Genomic DNA, 27,644 nt, shown 5'->3' on the forward strand with positions numbered 1-27,644 from the left:
CACTATGGCAGGTCATCATAGTAAGTGTTTGCTTTTCATATTCACCCTTTTTCCCCATTACTGTAAGTGTATTTGGGGCTGTTCTCATAACAGAAGGACCTCACTTATAATGTCATGTGATAGGAATGCTTTGTTTTGGGTTTTTGATATAAGAAGTGTGAGATACGTCAGTGTATTGATACAAATACAGTTTATAATGTGTTTTTAATCATTTAAATTTAATAAATAAATGTTCATTTTCAGAAACTCTGAACTTTGGAATATTATGAGCACTATGTTCTTTTATTGCAGGATAGCCAGTGTTAACTTTGGTTAAGAATGTAAGACAACACTTTTTCTCATGTGTCTTGATAGTGGTAGTTAGCTGGTCATAGACAGAATTGGAGAGTAAAGCTAACAGGTCATCAGACTGTGAGTCTGAATCTTAAACATAGTTACAACAATAAATTGAATTTACTGAAGTGTTACATTTGTAGACATGTGTCAGGAAGCTTTAGATGACATTGGCAGCTACACATACTGGCACACACAGAAACTCATGTAAAAATGTTTTTTACATGAGTTTGTTTAGGAAACTTTAAGGACCATGGTTGCCTCTCGTAACAAAGACTAGAAATATCTGGAGGAAAACACTGGCAATACATTAAGCTTCACACGTCTTCACAGATATGCTCTGCCTCATTTTCACACACTTTTCTCTGCTCAGATAACCACGCTCATCAGGGCCCAGAGGGGCATTCATTTTTTCAGTGTTACCATGACAATCCAACAGCAGAGTGGGGTTTGGTTTGACTGGTGGAGTCACCTTGATAAATGACCCTCTTATTATCGCTTGTCTCCCGGGGAATACCGTACACCAACTCTGTCTCTCTAACACACACACTGACTCTCCCCCAGTGGCTAACTGTCCAGCTGACACACACACTCTCACACACACACACACACACACACTAACACACAGTCAGATCACTTTACATGCTAATTGGGAGACAAGCTCTTTAACAAATAGCTGTTTAATGAGTTCTCCCTTCACTGCAGGACAGGGCTGGTGTGAGTCTGCAGGGTGACTGGCTGCTTCAGCTCTGAGAGAAGGAAACAGTCCAGAGGTCAAAAGGTTACACTTTCTAAAAGTAGAGGAAATACTAGCTGGTTATACTGGCTATGTTTACATGTGCACAGTTAACCCTCACTGGTCGTTTCTCTGGTCACAAAAAGACACATGGTCTCCAGTCTTTTTGAGAACTGCCTGAAGGTGTGAAGAAATGTGGATGAAAATGTGTGATGTGCTTTATAGAATCTCGTATTTGTATTTTATTTCTCGCACTTTATGAAGGTTTCTTTGCACTAATGAAGTTCATTGGTAATTGTACAATGACAAATAAAGATAGTCAATACAGTCTTCTACTGTATAACTAACAGATTGTTTCTAAAAAAAAAAAAGTAGCATTAGCTCCCATGATTATGAAGTTTCTTAAGGCTGAACATTTGAACATATGTAGAAGAAAAAGTGTTTTTTTCTGTTAGGTAGGCTACTTTTAATATTTCATTTTAAGAAGTACAGCAGAAATGCAGAGCTGAGATGACGACACTGTGAAGTCATTATTTTACATTTGAAAAAGACTGTAACTTAAGAAAGGGTTTTTTTTTTATTTGCAGATTTGTTTATCATAGAAAAGGTGACAGGGCTGTTGGACTTGTTTTCTCTGTTTTACAGAAAACTACTGAAGTAACCCATTCTCACAACAGGCAAAAATCATCAAGTGAACTTGTTGTTCATTATTCTAAATTGTGAACAATTTGTGCTTCATGTCCTTCAAGTGGATTTATTTCTGTTTTTTTGATCATTGATCAGGGTGCCTTATATTTCTGCCATGACTTGATGACAACTCATCAGACCGATCCTTTTCTGTCACAGTAATGACCTTTAAACTTTGAAAGACGGCTGAACAAAACACAGCACAGTGCAATCTGGACAGTAGGATATTTCGGTTAATTGTTTTCATATTCATTCTATGTTTCAATCAATCCCTCAAACTTTATATGTATGCCACTTTTCTTAATAAGATGCATCACAAAGAGGTTTACGTCATAATGCAACATAAACATCTGATTGCTTCACAAAATGAAATCGTATTCATTGATTTTGCAGATGACACGATAGATGCTTGGGCATTTTTTTCAGTTCCCCATTCTGTCGATTGTTATTACATTGAAGAGGAACAGTGACCATCTCAGCAATATAAGTGAAAAATGAGCGAGTGGGTCTGCAGGCTCAGAGTTTTTTCCGGGCCATTTCTCATTGACCCGGGGGCCCGAGCCCTGTAGTCCCCGATCATAAAGCTATCAAGCTCAGAGGGGGAAAAAAGCATCGTCCACGCTACAGTAAACCAGAGAGCAGGCAGGATAATGTATCTCTGCTGGCACCCCTGTTAATCATCAATTATTCAAACACAGGCACTCTAGAACCTGAAATAAACACATACAAACCAATACATGTTCACCCTGTACCGAGAGCCGCACACAGTATAAACAGAACTTACACAGTACATACAGTACATATCAGTGGGGCAGCACATATAAAGTGTTTTCTTATTTATATACGACAGTCCACACTGAAACACTCAATACGTATTCATCCTTGGATATAAGGACTATATATCAGACTTGAAGAAAAAGGGCCAAAAATGTCCAAGTCTTTAACTCAAATTTTGGTCACACACATTTGTTTGTTAATAATTGGTAAAAAAAAGATAAAAAAATAAAAAAATGAATAAAAAAGTCAGAAATTGGACTAAAATCACATCTAAATATTTCTACCAGCAAAAGTCGAGGTAAAAAAAACTGGTTTTATAATAAACTGGCTGATACTATTACAAACACAATCTGAATCAGTGTATCTGTATTCTGATACTGTCACTATATTAATACTTTACATAGCACAAAGTTCTTCATTCAGAAAAGTGTTGGTTGGAAAACAGCTGGTTTGTTGATGTTGGTCTGTTGTAGTTTACTGTCTACATTGAGCAAAGCATCACTCCTGAGCAGACTTTGAACTGGTTAACAATGTAAAGAGTCTTAAGTATTCTTTACACAATGAGTTTAAGAAAGAGTTTTATCTGTGCGCGTGTACGTGCACCTACATAAGTTATATTTTTATCACAGAGGGAAAATGTTATATAGGCAACATGTCAGCACTGACCTAACCTAACAGGAATTTGAAGCAGTGGTGGTCCATCAAAACTGACAATTCGCGTCAAATATTCAGCAAAAAAGGGAGAAATTCTCTACAGCAGGGAGGTCATGTAATCTATGTTTACATTATAACAAACTCCAGATCAGGAAGCTATGCAGCAACAAAGTATTAGACTGATCTGAGTGAGATGTATGAATATCGACTGTTTCGCTTTTTTGTCTTGAAAATGTACCCTATATGGATTCTTTGTTTCCCTTGAAGGCACAGTGGAAATGAGGAAAACCACCAATAAGACCAAAAACTTGCGAAGCAGGTTGGAAATAGAAGCTATCGCATGTGCTAATGTAAACTATGTGTGAAGTCAGACATAAGATGAAGGGTTCCTGGAAGTTTAATCAAAAGTTGATCATTATGGAGCTTGGATGGCCTAGGGTACATATACTGTAGGTGACAGTGGGATAAAAGAAGCAGACAGCTAGATAATATCTTGCTGTGAAAATAAGTTAAAAGATGAAGCCTGATAAGAAGAGAAACTGACCTCAAATCACATGAGATGAATACATTAATCCTGCTCTTTAACTTTTCAGGGGGCATTTTGTATTCTTCAGTTAATCAGACATTGTGATCGTACGATTGTCTCGCAATATATCAATTCATGCAGACTCACATGTGCTAGCTTCTATATCCAACCTGCTTCACCAGTTTTTGGTCTTGTTAGTAGTTTTCCTTGTTTCCACTGTGCCTTCAAGGGTAACAAAGAATCCACATGGGGTACATTTTCAAGACGAAAAAAGCGAAACAGTTGATAGTCATACCTCTCCCTCAGATAGTCTAATACTTTGTAGCTGCATGGCTTCCTGATCTGGATCTTTCCCCATGTACAGAGGCTACACTCTTCCAAGCAGATTTGAACCTTCAGCTCCTGCATGTCATTCCCCATTCTCTCTCCCTGATTTCCTACTCTCTGCACTTTTCTATCCAAATAGAGGCTTAAAGCCCAAAAGTAAGGAATAAAAAAGGTGCAGCAGCTCATTGTAGAATGAAAAATATCAGTCCTGTCTGACAGACACAGTATGACATTTTCTGCTCAACAAATGAGAGTTTAAAAAATCTGTCACCTTGTGTCTATGATGACATTTATCGCCAGTTTTTTAAAGAGCTTAAGAGGAACAGCGTAGCCCCAAACAATGAGATAATGTTGTCATTTTTCATTTGACTTATGTATTTATTAAGCATACGCTGAAAGAACATGAGGAGAAGAAATAAAAAAGGGAAGAGAGGAGCGGGTCGGTGATTAGAAGTTTATACAGTTCATGAAACAGGTAATGAGGAAAATATGCAGGAAAGAGCAGTAATGCTGCAGAGCAGCTTAATGGGAATCAAGTGGACAATTTAAGTGTGTGTGATATGATGTTAAACAGACGCCTGTGAGAAAGAGGTGGAAGGAGCATTACAGAGGAATCTGGATTTACACAAAAGTGTGTACACGCAAATGCTACAGTGTGAAATAACGGCACAGAGGGTGGGTCACGAATCAAACTGAGCACTATTGAGCAGTACAAATGACACACATGCGTTCGTTTTAAATGCACAAACAGACGTGCATGTTTGATATACTTGTGAGAACCGATAGTCTAGTTTTAAGCAGAGAACCTGATTTAAAAAAGCTCAGTGCTCCTCAAAGTGTGGAGCAGCAACATGCCGTCACACTGAAGGATTCCCCTCATCTATGCATCTCTTTATTCTGTGCTCCTCACAAGTATGGGAGCATCCGAGTACACATGTGTTAGATGTATGATTACTCACAGCCTCTCAGTCCCTCTGGGGATGTTTTTGGGTACGGAGTGGATCCCCAGGCCGTGACAGTCCACCGTGTTCCCCAGGCAGCTGCAGGGGGAGGGGCACGCCTCCACGCGGCATGGACCTGCCACCAACACCAGGACGACCAAGATCAGCAGCATCCGCAGCCCAGAGCGAGGAGACCAACCTGGGAATGTGGCCATCCTGGAGCCTCCTGACCCGGCTCCATCCCTGCTTCTCCCAGCAGGCATCCTTCTTTCCTGCTGCACTGCAGAAAGCAGCTGACAGATCCTATCACCTTTCTTCTTTTTTGGGGGGGGAAGACTGACCGCCACTAAAACCTCTTGAAAAGTGGACAAAAAGCTTCAAGTGCAATAGTTAGAATTCTTTAAAGGCTGAAACAGATCGTAGGAAAGCCGGGTGAAGTTCACGACAAAATGATCGGCTGCCACTTGATCCCAGAGTGGCCTTTAAGAGAGAGAAAAAGAGAAGGAAAAAGACAAGTATATCCTCTTCTTCTTCTTCCAGCTTTAGAGCTCACTCCAATTGGCTTCTCTTATTCTACTCTCCTGTGTGTGTGTCTCCCTCTCTCTCTCCATCAGCCGTACAGTGTGTTTGCCTCTCCCCTCCACTTTTCATTGAGTCATTGTGCACTGAACAGTGAGCCACTAGAAAAAAAAAAAAAGAAAGGGGGGGACTCCCTCACTCCCTCTATCTCTCACACACACACACACACACACACACACACACACACACACACACACACACACAGAGCAATCATCCATCAAAAGCCTTTACAAATAACAGCACAGAGACTCCTCCCACACGCCCACACCCCCTCCCCTCACACACATACATGTACACACACACACACACACACACACACACACACAAACGCAGTAGCAGCAGCACCCGGAGTGAACTCACATCAATTCAGTGACAGCAGAAGCGGGAGCCGGCACCTCAAGTGACGGCAGCCTTTTTTCCTCCCTCTCCGTGTTTCTTTCTATCTCTCTCGCCCACATGCGCTCTCCTCTCCTCCCCTGGGGAGGGGGGAAATGAACCCAAGGCTGCATGGACATGATGAGTAAAAAAAAAGGAAGAAAAAAGGGGAGCGAGAGGAAGGAAAGGAGGGAGGAAGGAGATGAAATCATGATCTTCCTAAAGCTTCTAGGGGAAGTGCTGGTGAAAAATGTGAGGCCAGAAAAAGGAGGGAGGATTTGTGAAAAAAACAAAATGGAATAAAAGAAGTATTGAGGGAGTTCTACTGTGTGTGAAAAATGATAATATTATTTTGCCACGGATCAGTGCCAAGACAGCACACCGAGACTGCAGGAACTTGGTTTGGTTAAGGAGGGAGTGGGGGGGGGGGGGGGTTCTTGTGCGACTGGCACAACTGGAATGCCATAAGCTGCCAGAGAGCTTACTCAGAAGTCTATTATGAATCACTGGCAAAGCTCTGACATTCAAACGGAGCCCGGCTGAGATTTTTAATCTCCACAGAAATGCTGGTTTCGGCTTTTGTGATTGCCATATTACCATGGATGAGAGGCAAAGAAGAGTGTGAATCATCAGGGATGTGGTGGAGGCAAAAGCAACCCAAAATCAACCACCAAAGCTAACTGTGGGGAAGAATTTAAAAGCTCTAAGGCTGCAAGGAAAACTTTTCGTCTGTTAACTAATCTATTTTTTTTAACTGGCCTTTGAAGATCATGCTGAATAGCTTCTTGACAATTGTGAAATCTCGAATGTAAGGATTTGCTGCTTTTGCCTTTCTGAAACCATTTGTGGCATTTCATAGAGTAAAAGATGAATATGTGAAAAAGTTATTACAGGTTTCAGCACCGGATTGACAAAGTACCTGTTGTAAAATGATGTCAAGGTTCTTTGCCAGAAGTTCTACCTCTTCATTCAGTAAAACAAATCAGTTCAAGATGTCCTTAGGTGATGTAGAATAAAACGACTCTTGGTTTGATGAAGTGTTTGCAGTATGAGGATCAGCAGCTGGAGGGCACAGTTTAAACCAGCCTTTTACTTACCATTATACATGAGTGATTATTGCTCATGGCCTCACTTTGTTTCCTCCCTGCAGACTCTGTATGAGGGGTTCATTTAACCAGCCGCTCTTCACAAGTGATGGAAAACAAATTGGCCACAGGCAGCACCCGTCTGCGTCTGAATTGAGTGACTCATTCTGGCGATAATCTGCAACAAAGGGAGGGACGAGATGTTGACATCTCCAGGGGGGGGTTGGACCTCCTTATTCTTTGGGGCCATAATAGCTTTCTGTAGTGTTGGGGGGGGGGACGCGTCAGAATTGATTTTTGGAAAGGACAGAGCAGATGCTTTTGTTTAAAATGCGTCAATTCACAAGACCTTCATGTTTAGAAGAAAGACCCTTCGAAACATATCAGTGAGCATAAAATATGATACCACTATAAAACAAACATATCAAATGAGCGCCTATATACTCTTAATATTTTTTAACTATTAAGTCATCTAAATTAGATAGTTGCAAACTATTCTCCTGAAGAGATTTGTTTCAATAAAAGATCTGTTTAAAAAGAAATATTCTCACATCAAACTGTGGTCAGCAGATGTGAGGGGGAATGCAGGACACGGCTTTATGTTCTGGTATGCTAACCAAATTTATTTAGCAGATAAAGTGGTAAGAAACTGCCCTTTTTGATTCATCTCTGGACAGAAAGTGTATCAGGTAATTATTCTATGAACTTTTAGGGAAGCGGATAAGGGAATAAAAATTACAGACTAATAAGTGTCATTGACATTTTAGGCAATCCAGTTCCATTGACTTCACATTCTGTCACTAGTTTGCAGTATGCACACCTTTAAAACTGACACAGATTTGGTTTGTTGATGTAACCTAGCTTCAAAGAGTTTTCATATTTTGCAGAATCAATGCTTAAAGTGTATATGTTATTTCCATATTACCCTGGGCCTTCGCAGAATGAATAGGCACATCATGTTTGTTGCAATACTGGAGGGACTCTATGGTCTCTGCAGCTCTAAGGAGAGAATATGTAAATGTATCGGTATCATCAGCAAACAGCCAATCTGAGTAAAATAATGGCTACCGCTAAATAAACAGTATGCAGTTCAAATAATCACCAGAGAATCCAGCAAGTACAACGGTTAAGCTTCTCATTTGTGAGAATGATGCTGTTTAGTTTGTCTTCCTGGTCTGTAATATTTAGTCATCACAAGAACTTTTACCCCTGTGACCAACAAAGACAACATTAGGTGCAGGTTTATTTTAAATTGGTATGAAAACATTTGATTTGAATGTAGAACTGTCTTGGTAATTCAAAGTTCTTTTCTAAAATGTTTTGTACTGTGCAGGATATTGTTCCATTACAAGCAACAAGCATTGCCTTAAAATGATGTATAATGTCTACACACAAAAGTGAAGTCTATCTTTTCAAACATACTCACATTATATCCGCAGGTCAGCTTTGGATCCCTGCCTGCTGAAAATGTAAAAAGGCAAAGTCAAGTTCAGTTTTTGTATGTAACTGCAGATGATGTACGATCTTTCAAACTCTCCATTTAGATCCATAGTAGCCTTTGATACAAGTGTGATTTTAAATCTATATTGTCGAAAAAACACAGATTGCTGATGTTTTACAAACTATGAAAATGAATTGTTCTGTGTTCAGCACACTGTTGATGTTTGCAAATGTTACATAATTCACCTAATGACATGTTTTTTTACTTTAACTGTAACACTGCCGGCCAGGACACTCTTGAAAAAAGATTTTTATCTCAAAGAGTTTTCTCCTGATTAAACAACAAAGAAATGTGAAGGGATTGAATGCATGCTCTCATACAGCCGATCACACAGGTGAGGTATTATTATTATTACTGGTATTGCTACCAGAACAGCTCCATGTTCAAGTTATTGGTTAAATATACAAACAAAAAAAGTGTGATTGATATTTTACCATGATGAAGTAAAGCGATTATATTTTCATACTGCAATCATCAATCATAAAAAATGTTATTAAAAAACAATAATCGTTATCTATTTTTCCACAAGGTTAGCCTGGTCAGGCGTTCTCCCTTAGATACTGTATATTTTCATTAAAACCAGGTATTATACAGTACCATGATGAAACTGCATTGGTATGTAGCAGCATGCTTTATGGTGGAAATTCAACCGACCTGAATAAAAGCCTGAGCTGTCACTTTGACCTCTTGGATAAGTTTGTTTTGTTTTTGAAAACTCAAAGAACAGGCCTGATTAAGGAACCTGCCAAGCAGACATTTTCTTCAAAGCATATAGATATATTAGGTGTATACAAATGTGACTTTTGAGAAATGAAGCCAAATCCCAATCTTGAAAAACTAATGGACATTTAAGTGATGATGTGTTTAATTGTTTTCATGAAATATTAAGCAAAATCTATTACTACAGAAGAAAAGGAAACTAGGAAATCTGGATATTTTTTTACAACTCTAGATTATACTATAGTGCCCTCTAGTGTGCTTCAAATACACTGCAAACAATACACATTATACAGTGTATATACTATATGTGGGTGTGTTACATGTGAGATGGTAGGTGGTGGTAAGGGTTACCTTGCCATTAAACAAGAAAAGAAGGTTTGTTCTTATACTGCCTATACTCTTATTGTCAAGATTCAGATTAAATCTCATGCAAGTCCTTCAGATCTGGGATCTAAAGGTAGTAAAAATGCCAGATCTTGGTTCCATGTGAACAGCAGACGAACATGAGTCAGTCGGTCTGTCCGATTGGTTCTTTTCTGTGATAGTGAATTGTTTGTTTTAGGGATGTTTAAATATATGATAGTTTCTTTTTCCCTCTGTCATGATGCTTGTCATGTCTCGTGTAAACCACTTTGAATTGCCGTGTTATTGAAATGCTCTATATAAATAAACTTGCCTTGCCTTTTATGATGTTTACATACTCTAACATTAAGTTACTTTTCTACAAAGAGCAGTTTTTCATTAAACATATTGGAGTTGTTGACATTTTCTGGGGAATTTGGGCTGTGACTTTTCATTCAAAAAGGTATTGGTGGGTGTTGATTTTAGACTTGTTTTTCAATTGTTTTTAACTAAAATCAACTGGTCCAAATTGCACGAATATGCAGTCAACATTTCAGTACATAAAAAAGACCCATTATTGTCCAGTTACTTAGGACTTCTATTTGTTTGTGGTGCTACTGAATAAGGTCTCATCTAATCTAATATCATGACGACCTTCATTATTGACCTTCAATATTTAAACTAAAATCTACATTTATTCTGATGCCTGGCCTTATGCCTTTAGAAGTGTAAACCATACCATTGAAAAGTACAAAAAGATTAAAAGAAACCAAAATTCAAACAACAGGCTTTCAGTAGTTAAACATAAAAAAGTTTTAATCCAAAGTGGATGTTTTGCCACAGGAAGTAAACAACTGTACAAGGTTAACTTATTTTACACTGGAATACAAAAAACAAACATGTTACCACAGTTTTAACCAGCTGCTACAGCATTCACAGATGAGTTCATCATGAGAAAATACAAAAAAAAAAAAGATGTATTCAAATAATAAGATTAAAGTTTCCCCTTTAAAAAATGATAATTCAGTGTGAAAATGTTTCTCCATGTCTTATTTGCCCATTCAAAAGTGCAATGAACAATTCAATGTAAAGATTAAAGGGACTCAAAATTCACATACTTCTACCTCCAAACCAAGTGCTGTCACAGCATAGAAGAACAACTTAGTGGCGTTTACTAGTGGTGTGAAGGTTTTTGTACTGGTCTCACGCCACCATGACTCGGACGTCACGGTTCTTTGCATGAAGTCATAAAAGGCAGTCGTACACGGCAGTATCCATAACCCACATCTAGGTGGCAGTAATGCTGGAAACTGTTTGCTAACCTTTATAAAACAACAAAGAAGAAGTAACAGACAAACAAAAAAAAAAACATAAAATACATGATTTGAAAAAGACACACAAAGAATAATATATCTGGTAGAGAGAAGACACGGTGGAGCCTTAAAATGTTTTCATCAGATGTACTTCATATCTGTTGTTGCTTTGTATTTTGTGTCATTTGGTTTTCCTCTCTATTGTATTTAATGTATTATACACTCCATGCTGTACCAACAATCCCAGGTAGTTCAACTAACACAAGTTGGAACTGTTAGTTGCACTACTGTCAATTTGAATTAAACAACAGAAATATAGAAAGATGTATTCAGGACTTTTTTGTTTTTTTTCCCCCAGTTGAACTGTAATCGAACTGTAACCCCTGAAAAGAATGAGTGTTTCACATGTATCTAAGAAAAAAAAAATGAATGCAACACAGGACTAAAAAATACAGGCTCATTTACATGACAGTATAGTAACTGCTGATGTTTGCTGAACAAAATACACAAAGGTGTTTTTACCTGACATGTCATCTACACATCAAAACCACTCTCATTAATCTCCTCATAACAACTTCCACGACACCTTCAAAACAAACAGGATGCACCAGTAACAGACTCAAACACTGAGGGGTGGGAAAAGTAGGTCTAAGAACCACTTAGCATGAATAGGAAGTTTTGCACCATCAAAGGAAGAAGACTTCTTTGCTGCTAGCCTAGTGGTTAGTAGGCATGTCCCAATTACAGAGGTTCAGTCCTCGAGAGCAGGCGGCCCAGAAATGAATCCTGCACGTCGTTCCACACACTCTCTCTCTCTCTCACTGGTTTCTGACTCAATCCACTATTCCATCTCTAAATAAAGGCATGAAAACCTCAAAATAAATCTTTAAAACAACAACAAAAAACATTTCTGCCATCATTTACTTTACAAATAAACAATGTGGCTAACCTACAGCTAAAGATCCTATACGACTGAGTTCAGAAACGTGCATTTACTCCAGTCACAACTTTTCAGTTTGAGAAAATGAATGAGCTTGTTGGGGCTGAATGTTCAGAACTGTTACAGGTGCACCTGTACCTTTCGGAAAAAAACCTCAATTGAGCAGAAATCTGTTAGGTCGAGCCATTAAGAGTAAAGCTGATGGAAATAAAATCTACACTATATTAACCTAAAGATCAAACCCACCATTTTTCTGTGATTTGATCAGCATGTGGCCTTTCTGAGGACAGACCAAACTTTCACATTTTAGAAATGATAAGAAACAAAAGAGTTAAAGGACAGAGATGTAAGGTGTTTCTTAACTGTAAATTCATCTGAAATGTGATGCACTGAAACCATGGGTGCATTTGAGACATTGAGTTTACTTTGCTGTGTTTTGTAAAGTAGTTTACACTCAGTACAGTTTTGAACCAAACCTGGTTTTCTGAGACCTACAGTGGTCCTCTGTACCGGTCAGAAACCTCTCAACGCTCTAACTTTCCTCCTGACAATCACTGGATTACTTCATGTTATCACCATGTAATAGTAGGATTATTATTATTGTGGAATAGCACTCATTAAAGTCAACACTAATAACTGGAACAGGCCTAACTCTTCTTTACTCAGACTCTTAATGGACCAAGAAAGTGGAGCCTTCTCTGAGGCTTCAAACAGCAGAAACGACATGTTCAAGAAAAAGACTTGACTAACAGATTTCTGCTCAATTCAACAAAGTAAACCTCAACTTAACTTTGACCCATCATCGTATTAAATCTCTTATCCTCTTTAAATGTGAAACAACCTGTCAGGCATTATTTAAAAAAAAGAAGAAGAAAGAAAACAGTAATAATCTTAAAAAGTCCACATTTTCATATAAGACATTCAGGGATTGTAACATTTCACATTTTGGCAGATTCAGAAACAGGGGTCCCAGACAACGTCTTATAATGAACTGTGTTTAAAAAAAAGTCATTATTAATTTAGTGTTGTTTGCATAAAAAAAGAAGCACTAAACAATAAAGTGACCTGCTCACTGATTCTGTACAACACTCCAGTAACCGAAGAGTTAACATATATCGTACCAACTACCACAGCTCCCAATAGGTCGAGGAGAGAAAAAAAAAAAAAAAAAAGGAAACACAGACACACAAATACTGTACAACATGTATATGAATTCTACACAGCCTGTTAGCCCAGCTTGCTAGTGGTCGTGGATAAAGTAGCTTGATAAACAAATGAAAGTGATTACTGGCACAAGCAGGTGTGAGGCCAGCAGAGCCAAACCAAAGCAAAGACCCAGGATACAGTTTGAACCATTTAGACCCTGCTGGGTTTTTTTTTTTTTTAAATCTTGAAATCAAAGCCAGAAAATATAAAAAGTTTCTGCCGTTAATTTGCTTTTAGCTCAACAAGATCTTCTGCAAACTCCATCACGGAAAGAGATTTAAAAAGTTTAAAAGCGGACGTGGGTGTTGATTTAAAACATTTTAAGTGGGGTTATAGCACAGTGGTATCAATGTTATGTTTAAGTGAAGTCTTTTACTACACGATGCTGAGATGTGGTGTTCAGAGATATTCCACTTCACTCTTGGGACCCGTGCAGGATTTTTAGTGCTTCCTTCTTTTTCCATAAAGATAAACATGACACTAAGCGCCCTCTGTTGGACCCATTGAAGGCTTGAAAGAATTCTAAACAATAAAAGATCAGAGAATGAATGTAAAGAGGTTCAGCATTTTTAAAAACCTGATTTTTCAGTGGACCATGTGATTTGGATTTTGCCGATGCTGTTACTGTAATTAGATAACATGATTTCAATTAATAAAAGTCAGCCCTATGTCGAGTCATCTCACAGCTATATAGAGAGAACAAGCTGAACTAAATAACACGCTTGAGTATTTCCTAACAGTTTAAAAACAGACACTTTCTAAGAGAAGTATGGCACAGGAAGTATCAATGAAAATATTCAGCATCATCACATGTTGAGGTCATGATACCTGTGCGAGATTTAAAGTGTTTCAAATTCAAGTTGTTTGCTTTGGTTTGGCCGCTCAGGCACAAACTGACGCTGCTGTTTATTAGTCACATTTAAAAGAGACTCATTCAAATAAAATACAATGAGGAATAAGGATATTGATACTGCCCATGTCCTGTTTGAGAAGAGGAGAAGGGGTCACTTTGATCCACTTTGAACTCCTAAGCCGGAGAGAAATACGTCCTGCTAACAGAAGGAGATTCCTGCTGGGAGACGAACGGAGCGAGAAAATGATCAATTTAACTTTTTTTTTTCTCTCTCCCCCAAATAGTTTGATTTTAAAAATAGAAAAAAAGAAACAGAAGAAAAAAAAGGACCGTCAAATGAAAGAAGCAAGCCTAACACGTGGCTTGCATTTTTGTGTTAAATAATGGGGAACCACATTTGAGTCTATGTCCTTGAATATTTACAAAGAAGTCAAAACCTGAAAACATAAACTAAAAAATGAATTAAAAAAAACAAAAACAAAAAAAACGATTGAAAAAGGTTCCATGAATACAGGTGTATATGACATTCAGCATTTGTATTTTCACCAACATGCCGATTTAGACCTGACTGATTTCTATAGTAAGATACAGCCTTATGTGCTCTCCAATTGTTTCTACACCTAGCTATTTCAAATGAATAAAGACCTTCCAGGAGCACGAGAACAATGTACAAAACGCTGCTCATGCATCACTGTCATTTCGTGCTCAGTTACAAACAGAAAACTGCAAAGCAAAAAGCAAATGTTTTCTACTCTTACTGTAGGTTGGCTCAAAATAAAATAAAATGATGTCAAACCTTGGAAACCTTCAGAGCTTTGTCCATATGGAAAGAAAAATCTGGGTTTTTTACTACAAGCCCTGCCTTCCCCAACACAGGTCCACTTAGTGGGCTGTTCACCTGTAAACACACACAAACACGAAGAGAGGAAACATTATAAAGCAGACTTAAGAGTGTAGTCATCAAAATGACAAAGAGCAACACTGACAGCATTAGATCTTGGATTTAGACATGACAAATGTGAGGATAAGAAGAGAAAAAGGCTCACAGCTTGCAGGATGACATTCTCTTTACCAGTTTTCCGTCTTGTTCTCATGACCGTATCGGGGGAGATGTGTCTCCCCTCTACTGTCAGCTGCTCGCCGCGAGTCTTGCGCTGTTTCCAAATATCAGGTGGGAAAGTTTTAAATGTTAGCTTTGGCTCAGTGAATACACGATGTTAGCCTAAAATCATCTGTTATATAAACGTCATATATTGAGTTGTACAGCTGTACGAGTATTTTAGAGACAACCAATTACAGAGAGCAGTAAGAAATGTTATGAACAGAAATCCACATAAAGAGCTGCACATTATCACATGAATTATTTGTATTCTATCAGGCCCACTATCATACGTGTCAGATTTAATGCATTTGTATCTGTTACGTTGATCCTTATTTTAGCATGAATTTTTGAAACCCTGAATCTATTTGCAAAAGGTAGCCTCCGTGAGAAACAACAAATAAAGAACTTTCGGCCAAATCTTCTGCTGTTGGAGACTCCAACGGCAGACAAAACTGTTTTGTACAAACAGATTCATTTCAAACAATCCATCATCTAATGTACGCAAATCAAAGCCAGGATTGCTTTGTGATGGACTGACAGTTACACGAAACATTACGACACCTTTCATTGTCCTTGAAGGGACATTTGCTGTTCCAGAGCTGCACCTGTTCACCTGCATCAACAGTAGAACTACTAAATAAGAACAAAAACAAACAAACAATGCAAACCTTGATTAGTCCACCAAAGGAGCGTGAGCGGGGATGTTTCTTGCTGGGAGCTGGGGGGCCACGCTGCTGCTCAGGTGTCTCTGAGCTTGTCTGTTTGACTAACTGCACATAGCAAAAGAACAAAGAGAGCACACTGACACACTTAGCTTCATATAAACGTTTGAATTAGGAAGTTAAACAGACGCATCTCCGACATTTTCTAAAGTTCTGACATCAGTTCAGCCTGCTGAGCTTAAAGACAGTAAGTAAAGATCCTGAAGTGAACCTGTCTGACGAGCTTCTTCTTCTTGGCTGAGTCAGGCATGTTGTGGTGGACGTGTCTGAAGAGCTCCTTCAGGGCCTCCTCCGTGTACTGTTGAGCCGGTGATTGACACTGCTCCTGAGAGCAGGGGCCCCGATCAGCCGCCCTCTTCAGAGGCAACCCTCTCCGCTGAGCAATGCAGCCGCCCGCCGCCGAAAGCTCCAGGTCGTCCTGATTGAGGTGAGCAAAGTCAGGCAGTTTGAACAGGAAACAAGAAAAACAAGCAGACAGGCACTATGTTTTCTCTTCGACTTTCTCAGCAGGCAGTACGTGTTCTGGTTTATGGGGGGAGATGACTTTGACATTACTCTGACGGGATCATTTCATATCTAGTTTATGATTGCAGGAGAAAAAAGAAGAGTGTGTGGGTTTATCTCTGACATCAAAAGAATATATATATTGGTGCGCTTGTGTAGACTAACTTTGGTCTGCAGAGCCTTGGTCCCAGTGAAGTGAACTTTAGCGAAATCCCGCAGGTAGACTGGAGCCTGAACAAAACAAAGCAGACGTGTAAATCATCTGCATCTATTGAAAATTTCACCTCATTAATTGTGTTTGGTTTAGGAACATTCGAGACCATAAAACAAAAAAATCGCTCACTGAGATTCCTCTTTAAGCGTTTTTATCGCACAGAGTTGTGTCGTATTAATAGTCACCTTGAAGAGTTTTTGAGAGTGCTTGATGAGGAAGGCCATGCTGTTGTTCAGTTTCTTCAGGTTGTCCTTCAGGTCACCGGCCGTCATCTGGTGCGGAGAAGAAGGGAAGTAAATCAGAGGGCGGCACACCTGCGACGCCAGGTGTTGCCGACTCTGGAGGTGTTGGGCCTGTCATTGAAACACCTATGAAGGAGGGTGCCCTCCTGATGACCCCAAGTGCCCACCATGGAAACCCTCAGCAGGCTTGATCTTCCTCACTCACATCATCGTAGGTTAAATTGCAGGTTGCAGGTCATTGCATCAACTAATCCTGAAACTGAACCTAGCTACATTAAAAGCTAATCCAAAGACCTCGTTAGCCCTCCTTTAATTAGCTTCTACGGGAAACGTATAAATACAACTAATCAAATAGCACCCTTCACAGGAAATTTAAAGTTGGTTTCATCAACGGATCTTGATCTGTATTTATTGACTTTCTTTCATTTCATTGCTCATGATCTTTAGATTTCCAACACCTTTCATGCATGGCCTGCTCCAGTGTGGACAAAAAGGAAGGCGAGGAATACAGAAAGAAACCGTTGTTACAAATTGGCACTATACAAATAATGATGGATTGATTACAAGTTTTAAAATACAAATCTTACATGTCTAGGCCAGAGGACGTGGGGGGCGAACATCAGCGCCAGGTTGAAGGCCGACATCTTGTTCTTGTCCTGCTGTTTGGCCGTGTGGTAGAGCAGGTCCAGCAGCAGCTTGAGCAGTGAGCGGTTGGCCTGAGGTAAGAGCAGGAAGAGAAGCTGCAGAGCTTCTATCTGTCGTTCCTTGTTGGGAATTGTAGTCTTGTTGCCTTGTTCGTCAAACAGGGTTATATCTGGGGCACAGACAGGGTGAAGTAAAGTCATGAATAGTTTTTCCAGAATCATTCCAGAAGGCCTAATACAAAGAAATATTTCACAGCTTTGTGGCTCTTTGTGTGAATCACCTAAACGTGTGTCGACTGTAAATGAAGACTATGACAATTAAATGAAAGTTACTATAATCAGTAAATTTAGGTATAAATATATTTATATATTTAGGGATAAATCAGTCTGAGGTTGTTCAAGGCTTCAACTACAACTTTATCCATGTGTGGCGTGAGTCTGAGCCGTTATATTGAGCATTTTGTTTTATTGATCTGGACAAGAGGCTCAGACTGGCTCGTTCCAGGGACGTTTGATAAACTGAGAAACTAATGTCAAATTTCAATGAGCCTCAATTAGACAATAAACTGCCAAAAAGTGTCTATACCTCTCCAAGCTCATCATCTAGATGAGTGAAGAAGTGAGCTCCTCCTGGATGTGTTTGTACTTGGATATCATTCGTGTGGAATGCTTTGTGAAATGGACCTTGAGATTGGGCAGGGCAGAGACGCCGCTCAGGACAGCGAAACGTTTAGAAAACGCTTGTGTGCGAATAAATTACTGGATTCCACAGATAACGTATTTTGTGCCTTTCTCTGTGGCAGGCAGCCGCTCCAGATGAATGGAAGGGGACAAACTGAAGAGCAGAGAGAACTCCCATGATTCCTCGCCAGCCTCAACATCATCTTTTTGTCATTGTTTTTGATTGATAGTCCCTTGGCAGTGAATTAACATAAAATATGTACAGTACTCTTGATTTTGGGTTCAGGTACAGAATGCCCAGGATGCAGGGCATCACATTATAGCCCCGTTTCCACACAGCGGTCCAGTATAGATCAGTAGAGTTTGGTACGGTCTGGTTTGGTTAAGCCTGATCCTGTTTGTCTTTGTACAGCCAACGTGTCCTATTTGATAGGCGGCGTGTAAGCCGGATACCGTTAGCCGCATCAGCTATGTAATAGCGTCACATCGTAGCAGCTAATCACTAACAGCTAACCAGCTAATAAATTCAACAAAGGAGAAAAACGCGACACAAACAAAACCAACGCTGGAAGACATCCAGCAGATCATCTACACTGTCACTGACAAACTCAGTCAAGCTTTGTGTCAGAGAAGGCTGTGTGCTGCGAGGAGAAATGTAGACGAATAAACAAACGACTGTTTAAACGGTAGGTTTGCTGCTGTCACACGGGAAGTGATGATTCTTTCGACCAATCACAGACCAGTGTTTAGCTACAGCTTTTAGGGTCCGATCAATATTCTCGGCACCCTAACGAAAGGGTCCCAAAAAGTTGGACAGTACAGGTCTGTAATTTGGGAATCTTTCCCAGCTTTAGTCTATGTGAGCCGTACTGAACTGAACCGCTGGGTGGAAACGGGACTTATTTGTACCACAGAGTTTTTAATCTGCTTAACAAGTTTGGATAATTCAGTCTGATGCTGGCACTTGTACTGAACTTGTTTCTTGAAATTCTTTAAATGGAATCACGTAATGCCTTGATGTTTTGGCTGTTGTTTATTTTTCTTTATTATTATTGTTTTTATCCTCTCGATCCAAGACAAATTCCTCTTCAGTCAATAAAAGTTTCACTAATTAACGGTGAAGATGTTTTCATAGAAGTGGGTTTAAGGGATGCAAAAATTGGTAACTATGAGAGCGTAAATTTACAGCATGATAAGAAAAAAAAAGTCACTTTAAATAACAAATATAATCTATATTCACTCTGTTAGGATCATTATTATATGAAGTCTAGAAGTTAACGTTTCCATCCTAACAACTACAACCTTGCGACTCATCATTACCTGCGATCTTCAGGTGTGCGTGGAAGTGTCGGTGTGTGAGCAGGGGCTCGGGCAGCTCTCCAAGGAACGTTTTGAGCAGTGTGGCCACGTCGTTGGGGTGAAAGTCTCCAGAATCCAGGTCGACATCAGTCCCACTGTTGAGGAGCTCCTTCAAAGTCTGCTGCCGAATGCTGTTCCCCGGCACCCGGAACAAGCCTTCCACGTGCAGATCTGAGAACAGAGGAGCAGATGGGCATCAGGCTATCAGCCAATGAAAACTCACATAAATACAGAAGTGAATTAGGGCAGGTGAGCAGTGAATATCAGAGGTGACTGTCTGACCAGTGCTTCCAACAGATCATAATACTGTATGTTATTTTTAAGTTCTGTCCAATAAGCGACTTTTAATTTCCTCTTTGAAAGTGGCTTGGTAATTTTACCATCTTCATTGTCACATACTAAATTAGTTTTTTTGAGGCCAGAGTTTGAGATAAATCCTAGTAAAAAAGACGAATGTATTAGAAAAGAGCATTACAGCGTGTTTAACGTATGATAGAAACCTCTGCACAGATGGCAGGTGATGCTCTCAGAGAAGAACTAAATACGTCAAAAATAATTCAAAAGGGCTGCTTCCCAAAAGAAAAATCCAGCACACGATCACTTCAGGCAAATTTATTAAGGTGCAAATTTCGAAATATTTCGAAGCACTGGGTAATCGTCAACGTAAAACAGTACAGGTACCAATATGAAAAATGTAATGACAGGGTTGGTCATTTTCTCTAGATACACTTTTTAAGTTTTTGGTTGAAGAAAACTTCCAGGTAAAGAAAAACATTTTTCTCGTCTCAGGGCAAAATGAGGGCTGGACTCACGACCATTCAACACTACTACCATGTTTCTAATGATACACAGCTTCATGCAAATAGGTGAAGTATCCCTTTAACAAATGTGCTTTAAGGGATTGTTGTGCTTCAGTAAATTCTTTGGATAACAGCCAAAGAGGATAAAAATAGAGCCTGAAGATACAACATTTTTGGGGCAGATACTGATATCAATTTTGGAGAGAGTGAGAAAAAAAAAAGAAAAAGATACTGATCGATATCTTTCTTTAGTTCAACGTTCAAGCTGTGAGTTAGATAGACAGATTTACACATTATTTGGGCTGATCTTCAAATGCAGTTGTCAAACATTTTTGGGAAAGACATTGAGTATTTTAGTAGTTAAGTAGTTTTTTTATGCACCCAGAATATTGAAATGGATGCCACATTAAAAAGGGTTGTCTTTTTGTTTTTTGTTATTGACCCCAGCAAGGCACACTGTACACAGTGAGACCATTATGTTGAAAACACAAAATGAGGCATGTCTGTCACACTAATATAACTGCCTCCCTATCCCAAAAATCACTGAAGTGAAACAAACACCTCATGTATGAAACCCACTGAGGACCTTACAACATCCCTAACTTACTGTGAGTAGTGTATAATACTGATAGAATCCATACAGCACACTCTGCTGGTGACTGCCAGAAAGACAACTGCTTGTGTAAAACAATAATACTCTAGTAATATATGGTATATACATCTAGTAATATGTGTTTATCTAAAGAGCTATAAATCTAGATCACTCACATTCATGTTACTTTTAAGAATTTTATTTCTCCATTAATGAAAATTGTGTCGGACACGGACCCAGTGGCAGTGATGACAAACAATCAAATACAGATACAGAATGGGACAATATTCTTCTGACTGCTCTTGTTTTATTTTCTACTTCAGTTACCCACACTGTAAGTTTCAGCTCCTGAATAGACCCTCACAACACAGGGTTTTTATTTTTTGGCAACATTGCAAAATTCGATTTTAAACGGTGTAATGCAGTTATTCAAATGTTCTGGGGTAAGGATATGCAGACGTGTGTGCGTGTGTGTGTGTGTGTGTGTGTGTGTGTGTGTGTGTGTGTGTGTGTGTGAGGTAAATCTGCTGATTCTTTTGAATGACTCACTCTTGCTGAGGTACTCTATGAGCTGGTAGATCTGGGCGATGCAGCTCTCTGTCAGAGGAGTTCCAAACACGACACCTTTATCTGTACAAAAAGACAGACAGACAGAGAAATTAAACGTTAAAGTGAAACATGCAGTAATAAATCTGTAACTTCTACCTAATGCTCCTCACAACTGCACACTTTCATATAAGCAGAGTGTTACAGAACCAAAACATTTTCCCTGCCTTCTTATTCATCGTAATGCTTTCATGTGCGTCTCCTTCATAGTGATGAACGAGTGTTAGTCTCTCGTCTTATTTTAGTCTCTTCACCAACATTTTCAAACATTAAATTGATTTGAATAAATGTACAAATATTTGGATTTAAAGAGCATCTTGAAGGTTGGAGACCACGAATCAAAGGGAATGATTTACATTATATATTTGTTCACTTCATAAAGGCATTAGTACTCCATGCTGCATTGTTTGGGCAGAATGTGAATAATTCTGTGACACGTGATCATGGAGTGACGAAGGGACATTTATTTAAGTTTGAATGGAATCTTAATATAATAATCTTTGATATCACTGCTGAACACAGAAGACTTATCAAACTGGCATGGATGACATTGTGTCTTATATTCACGCATTGGTTTCTCTTACACAAAGTCATCTTATTATGTTCGGTCTAAATCAGTGTTTGTTTTTATCATGAGAAAATAAAACTACACAAAAAATAACAAATCATTTCACTGTTACTATTATTGATGAATACTGTAAAGAGGGAAATTTAGAACAGTGTTAACAAATAATAAAATTAATCAACATCAAGATTTATTGTTTATAAAAGTAAAGACAGGAATATATTTTCTTATATTTGCTTTTGAATTGAACACAAAATTTAAGAAATTACGCAAGTCGGGGACACGTGGGGGAACAAATCATGATTCTTAGAATTATTATGAATTAAAATCCATTTTACATTTATATATATTTTAGAAGTTAAATGGTATTTTTATGAGTTTGTTTTATCATTCATAGAGTGCCTTGCTGCCAAATTACATGTTTCTGTATCTAACAAGCAGAGGCAATGAAGTATCTATTTTTCTATGGCATGGTCTAAATGCTGTGTATGCCTATGTTTATAAAATATAGAGGGTTGTTCACTGTGAGTTTCTAATTTGAGCTCTGACCTTTCCGTTTGAGGAAGTTGAACGAGCGAAAAAAGCCTCCGTTTCCACCGGTTGGCGTCTTCGGGCCCTCCTCGCCAAGGAGCTGAGCAAACTCTGTACCAGGAAGGTCGATGAGTCGAGTGATGTTACTTAACACGAGCTCCAGGAAAACCTCAGGGTTCTCATGGCGGAGTTTTTCAACAAAGAAGTCTGGGTTGAAGATGACCGTTGGTCGGCCGGTTCGGGAGCCCCCTGGTGATTCTTCTGTATTGGTCACCATACTGTTCACTGTTCCTCTAAGCAGAAGGGATCAAGTAAAACAGATTAGAGAAAGAAAACAAGCTATTTTCATTTTAATTTGGGAGACATCATTTCAAACACACGTACAGTGAATGACATCAATGCCTTTGAGCTACTCTAGCCACACATGGAAAGTTTTTATGGTACACAGAGGAGGTAATTTGTTTGTCATAATTTGTTAGCGAATGATGCACATGATCAGAAACCATCCTTTACTTTATGGGGCTTTGGAAGCCCATCTGCAGCGGTCCCATTGCTGGAAATGCAGTGTCAACCTATCAACAGGCTGGAGATGAGGAGGGTCTTCAGCCTCCTGACAGACAGCTACAACACACCTGTCAGTCAGGTCATCTCCAAGCCTGTGTTGTGTCCAAAACACATTTACACCGCTTTTGGAATATAAAGTAAAGCACATAATTCTCAATGGATTCATAGCATTCATCCATATTATCCACATTATTCTCATTATTTTGAACACATTTAAGGACAAGTAGCAGAGTTTACCCATCAAGTGAGGGTCTGATAAGTACAGAAGATACCTGCTGTGCCCTCACGCTTTTAGGCAAATCAAGATGGTAGTTATTTTCTCAGGCTCTAATAGTCTCTGAGATTATTCAACCATTTTTACAAGCTGCAAATCCTCCAAACAACTTTATTAAACGTTATAGATCAAATAATAAAGTGCCATTTTAACATAATTCTAAGTCAATGAAAAATAACACCTACAATCTCACATGTCACCACAAAATGTATTTTTCTTACAAGTTAATCACAAGAGATTATAAATGAATCAAAGGCAGGATTTACGTCTTTTATTTACACCTTTAAGAAAGGGTATTCGATTAAAGAAACATTGACGGTTAATAAACACGAAGTACGCCAAACTAAAATAGATAAAGACCAGTTGCAGCTGAATGGCTGTAATGATATTGTCAGTGTTGTCAGGGTAACGTTGAGCTGCTAACGTTAGCTTAAAGGAGCTGGAGGACCCGTGTTGAGTGACAGATCTTTGTAGCTTCATTATCGTGTCGTTCTTCTTTTCACTTTAAAATCCGTCGAGTAACGAGAGGGCTATAAGTAATCCTTAACCAGTAACCATGAAAGTACCGTAGGGAAAAAAAACAATTACAGTATGTTCTTACCTTGTATTTTTTGTGTTTTCATCGACATCTGTGCCCGCAGCCATGTTCCGTTTGAATCCTCCGCTGTTACCACGTAGGCCCTGCCCGTCGCATCAGCGATTGGTTGTTTGTCGGCAGTGGGCGTGGTTTGCCAGCGGTAATTTGCATGTTACTCAGTGATTGGTCGGTTTGAATTCACTAGCTGTGTCAAGAAGAAAACAACATCTGAATGCTAAAAAGAAAATGAACCTTGCTGAATAAACAATCAACCTGAAATAGAACAATTAACAAAAAAAACTTCGAATTTCTCTGTAGTAACCTTTTTCGCTTTTTACACATTTTTGCTTTATATATATTTACAAACATCATTATTTACTCGTCATTATTTAGTCTTGTAAATATTAGTCTCTGATTACTTGTTTACATTTTTAGCCAACTGTTATTATTTAATGTTTACTATGTACAACCATAGCACAGTCTACCGAAGTAAAATTCCTTGTGTGTTAAACATACCTGGCCAGTAAAGCTGATTCTGATTATAATCGTTCTTTCTTTGGGTAGAAATAACAACAAGATAGATTGATAGATAGATAGATACTTTATTGATCCCGAGGGAAATTCAAGGACAAATTCAACAATAGACATTATGGAGCTGTAAAAGAAACAAGTTAATTTAACTTCATTGTTGCATTCTGCTCATAGTCCTGCTCTATTGAAACCACAAGATGTAACATATTGAAAAACATTCAGTCAATTAAAGTGTCTTTCATTTTCTTTTCTCACTTACAGAAAAGAGTAGGCATTCAAATATGTTAAAAGTAACCCAGCATTGAGTATTGACAACTTACAGTGGGCAATCTTTTTTGTTTCAGTAATTTATAATTATCATGAACTTCTTCAGAAAAAACGATTGTAAAGCAATTATGGGTCTTACGGCAAATATTACGGTTTTGCCAGGTGTTTGGTTTTTTATTTGCAATTCTGCTATTTTTAAATAATCAAAATCTAAAATATTGTAATTAACCTCAGAGGGACAATGTCTACATCTTCTGATATTAAGCAATCACAATAGGTCACTCCTTAAAGCCATACCCTTATGTCGAGGTGAAAAAAAAAAAAGAAATTAACCTCATATGGCTCAGGGATTCAAATATATTTATGCATTTTTCCAACAGTGGTGTGCCCTCTGCTGACCATTGTAGTGAATGAAGGTTACAACACAGGTTGCACCTTCTGATGCCAAAGATGCTACTTTATAAACAGTAATTGTCTTTATTTGCAGACAAATTGATGCATGTAAAATACTTCTGTCACACTTATTGCAGGGCATGATTACAAAGACGGATTCTTCTAAATGAAATAAAAACCAGAGTTGCAGATGTGTCAGATTCTATTGTTGTTTTAACAAAAGCCTATTACTGTGTTTGTTATCCACCAAATTAAAAACTCTCCTGTCGCTCTTTAGAACAAGATGAAACAACAAGCACATTTTTAGCCATCCTTTACAATATTACAGCCCTCAAGAGTTAAGAAGATAGTCCAGTATGGCCCTTTGGTGATAGCTCTCATAGCAGTAAAAGAAAAATAACAGCCCACGCCTCAATGTTCAGCATGATTATGCAGTGACTATCACACTGCACAAAGTGAGAAGAGAAGCAACACTCTCTGTAACAAACATTTGTCATGTAGCTCCACAGACGCTATTCTGTTGCTGCAGTTTAATCCTTCTTCTATTAGGAAGCTAAATGCTGAAAGCAGTAATTAACTTACAGTACATGCCAGGACCTTTCAACATTTGTATGTTGTGAGGATGTGTATAATTATTTATTAATTATTCAGAATTGTGGTTTGTAAGTGTATATCTGAATTGCTCATCATGACAGATCTGACTTGACTTTATGCTTGTTTTTTTTAATCGGAGATAAATAAAGTTGTGTTCATCTTGATTCATAATTGACAAAGTCAACAATGGATTGATGTAAACAGAGATCAGTTCAGAGGAGCAGAGACACCTGGTGTGAAATCTAGCAGGGTGCATGGAAATATTAAAAAACCTTTCAAATTTCATTTCAAAATACAAACTCATCGAAACATCTGGGATTATTTGCAGATGTGGTAGATATTTTGTGGTAGTTTTTTTTATGTGGTTTTGAATTAAGCGGTATATACCTTCTCAGCGTTGTTTCCATATGCTATTAAAAGGTCCACCCCACTCTCACACATGCTTTTATATTTCCAGTGTGTGTGGCGTGTATTTTATATTTTTATGTGAAATAAATAAAAACATAAATTAGGGATGGAACATTTACATTAATTTAAGTATCAAGAGTGCTTCATACTAGCTTTGGACTTGGGAGTGGATGAATCTGTAAAACAAGGAGTGTCTGCAGATTTGTTCCTTAATCATAAAGTTTTCATGTGGTAGAAGGCTATAGATCAGAAATTCAAATTTTTTTTTATCTTCATTGGGTCGATCCGTTTTTATCAACACCTCACAAATTCAACAATGAGTGCATGTTGAAATGAAATCGAATTAAAGAACTGGAAAGGGTCTCTAGAGTAACTCCACTGCTGTATGCATGTATGACATTTGGCTTTTTGTTAAGTTAAAGAGCTCATCTGTTTGTAAAATACTGGCAGTCCTTGCATGACTGAAAGTCCTTAGGAGATCAGTGTCAGAAGCCAGAGAGGCAACAACACCTGTCTGTAAAGTCTGTTGCTGGTTCCAGGCCAGGTTAAATGAGAACACCTGCTAAGCCTAATCTTTAGAGTCTTGAAATGAGTATAGGACACGCAAAGTCATTTGATTCTATGATATTGTTTGGATCTTATTATGAGGTGGTTCTTTGATCTGGTCCAGATACAGTTTGAAAATGTTGTGCCATGATTGCAATTTTACTCATCCAGGGTAATGAGTTGCTTGTAAAAAGTTACACTTTCATAATTTAAGTCTATATAAACCAGACTGCATCACTTGTAAGGAGAAGTAGACATAACAGTAAAGGTTGGGATAAATCTCCAGGGATTACTTTTTTTGTTGTCATGATAGCACTTGTTTTTGGGCCATACCACTTTTCTTATGTGATTATACAATGTTGCATGAACACTGTGTGGGCACTGTGTAGACAGTCACCTACCAAGGACCCATCTCTTTCTGGGTCCTTACATTTAATCATTTAATTTTGAGATTAAGAATGAATTAAAAATCCTTCCTTTACATTTAAGGAAGGATTTTGGGTGTGGTAGGATGCAGTGGTTGTGGTTTAGAATGGGGTACATCTGCTAACAATAAAAAAATATTAAAATTATTTGTTCATAATACGCCATTCTATATACAGTACACCACATAATTTATGAAGTATTAAACCTATTTCTTTCCCTTACTAACATGCCAATTAAGTCCAACCTTAAATGTGGAGGAATCAACCTCTTGCGCCTGGGTGAAAGGTGTCTGTAGTGAGAAGATCAGACTCCATATGTTGGTTTAATCCAATCCAGGTGGTCATGTCTGCTCCTATTAGAGGAGGCTGTTACCTGACGCGCTCTCACCAAGCTGCCACTGAGTCAGAGAGCAAAGCTGAGCAAAGTGTTGATACCCTTTCTTTCTACCAAATCCTACGAATCACTATGTGTCTAAATATCTGTGTCCTAAATGTTGACACAGTTAATGATTAGGTTTTTGTTCACACAGGGCCAGGTCAGGCAGGTCTGGGTCAGGAGGATCAGGGAGCTGATGAGACAATAAATGACACTTGATCCAGATTAACCT

The 27,644-nt window shown here is 38.6% G+C and overlaps 2 protein-coding genes across 4 annotated transcripts in view; both read right to left on the minus strand.

Moving 5' to 3' along the window:
- Nucleotides 1-7,111, minus strand: part of LOC306820395 (slit homolog 1 protein-like) — a 66,170-nt gene extending 59,059 nt beyond the window's left edge. The window contains exons 1-2 of the mRNA XM_079338217.1: nt 7,033-7,111; nt 5,000-5,336 (exon numbers count right to left, since the gene is read on the minus strand). Coding sequence (XP_079194343.1) covers nt 5,000-5,336; nt 7,033-7,042 — 347 coding nt within the window. The 5' untranslated portion in view covers nt 7,043-7,111. The remainder of the gene's footprint in view (nt 1-4,999; nt 5,337-7,032) is intronic.
- arhgap19 (Rho GTPase activating protein 19) lies at nt 7,108-24,006 on the minus strand. 3 transcript variants are annotated; one of them, XM_079338230.1, is made up of 13 exons: nt 23,897-24,006; nt 22,476-22,750; nt 21,305-21,385; nt 19,325-19,534; nt 17,267-17,493; nt 16,623-16,709; nt 16,389-16,454; nt 15,931-16,137; nt 15,666-15,767; nt 14,942-15,049; nt 14,692-14,793; nt 8,447-8,481; nt 7,108-7,198 (listed from the first exon to the last, which is right to left on the minus strand). In XM_079338230.1, the coding sequence occupies exons 1-12, from the start codon at nt 23,938-23,940 to the stop codon at nt 8,461-8,463; spliced, it is 1,530 nt and encodes a 509-aa protein (XP_079194356.1). In that variant the 5' UTR covers nt 23,941-24,006; the 3' UTR covers nt 7,108-7,198; nt 8,447-8,460. The 3 variants fall into 3 exon arrangements, with proteins under 3 accessions (XP_079194356.1, XP_079194355.1, XP_079194354.1); XM_079338229.1 differs by lacking the exons at nt 7,108-7,198; nt 8,447-8,481 and adding an exon at nt 13,903-14,111; XM_079338228.1 differs by lacking the exons at nt 7,108-7,198; nt 8,447-8,481 and adding an exon at nt 13,903-14,114.
- Between the last annotated feature and the right edge of the window lie 3,638 nt (nt 24,007-27,644).

Source organism: Symphodus melops (genome assembly GCF_947650265.1).
Source record: "Symphodus melops genome assembly, chromosome: 2".
Lineage (NCBI taxonomy): Eukaryota > Metazoa > Chordata > Actinopteri > Labriformes > Labridae > Symphodus > Symphodus melops.

Excerpts from the sequence above, each read along its gene's own strand:
- arhgap19 (XM_079338228.1), bottom strand. The coding sequence starts at position 23,940 with ATGGCTGCGGGCACAGATGTCGATGAAAACACAAAAAATACAAG. Across the intron at positions 16,710-17,266 it reads ACGTCCTCTGGCCTAGACAT|ATGACGGCCGGTGACCTGAA; the intron begins GTAAGATTTGTA and ends TCTCCGCACCAG. Across the intron at positions 15,768-15,930 it reads AGAAGAAGCTCGTCAGACAG|TTAGTCAAACAGACAAGCTC; the intron begins GTTCACTTCAGG and ends TGCTATGTGCAG.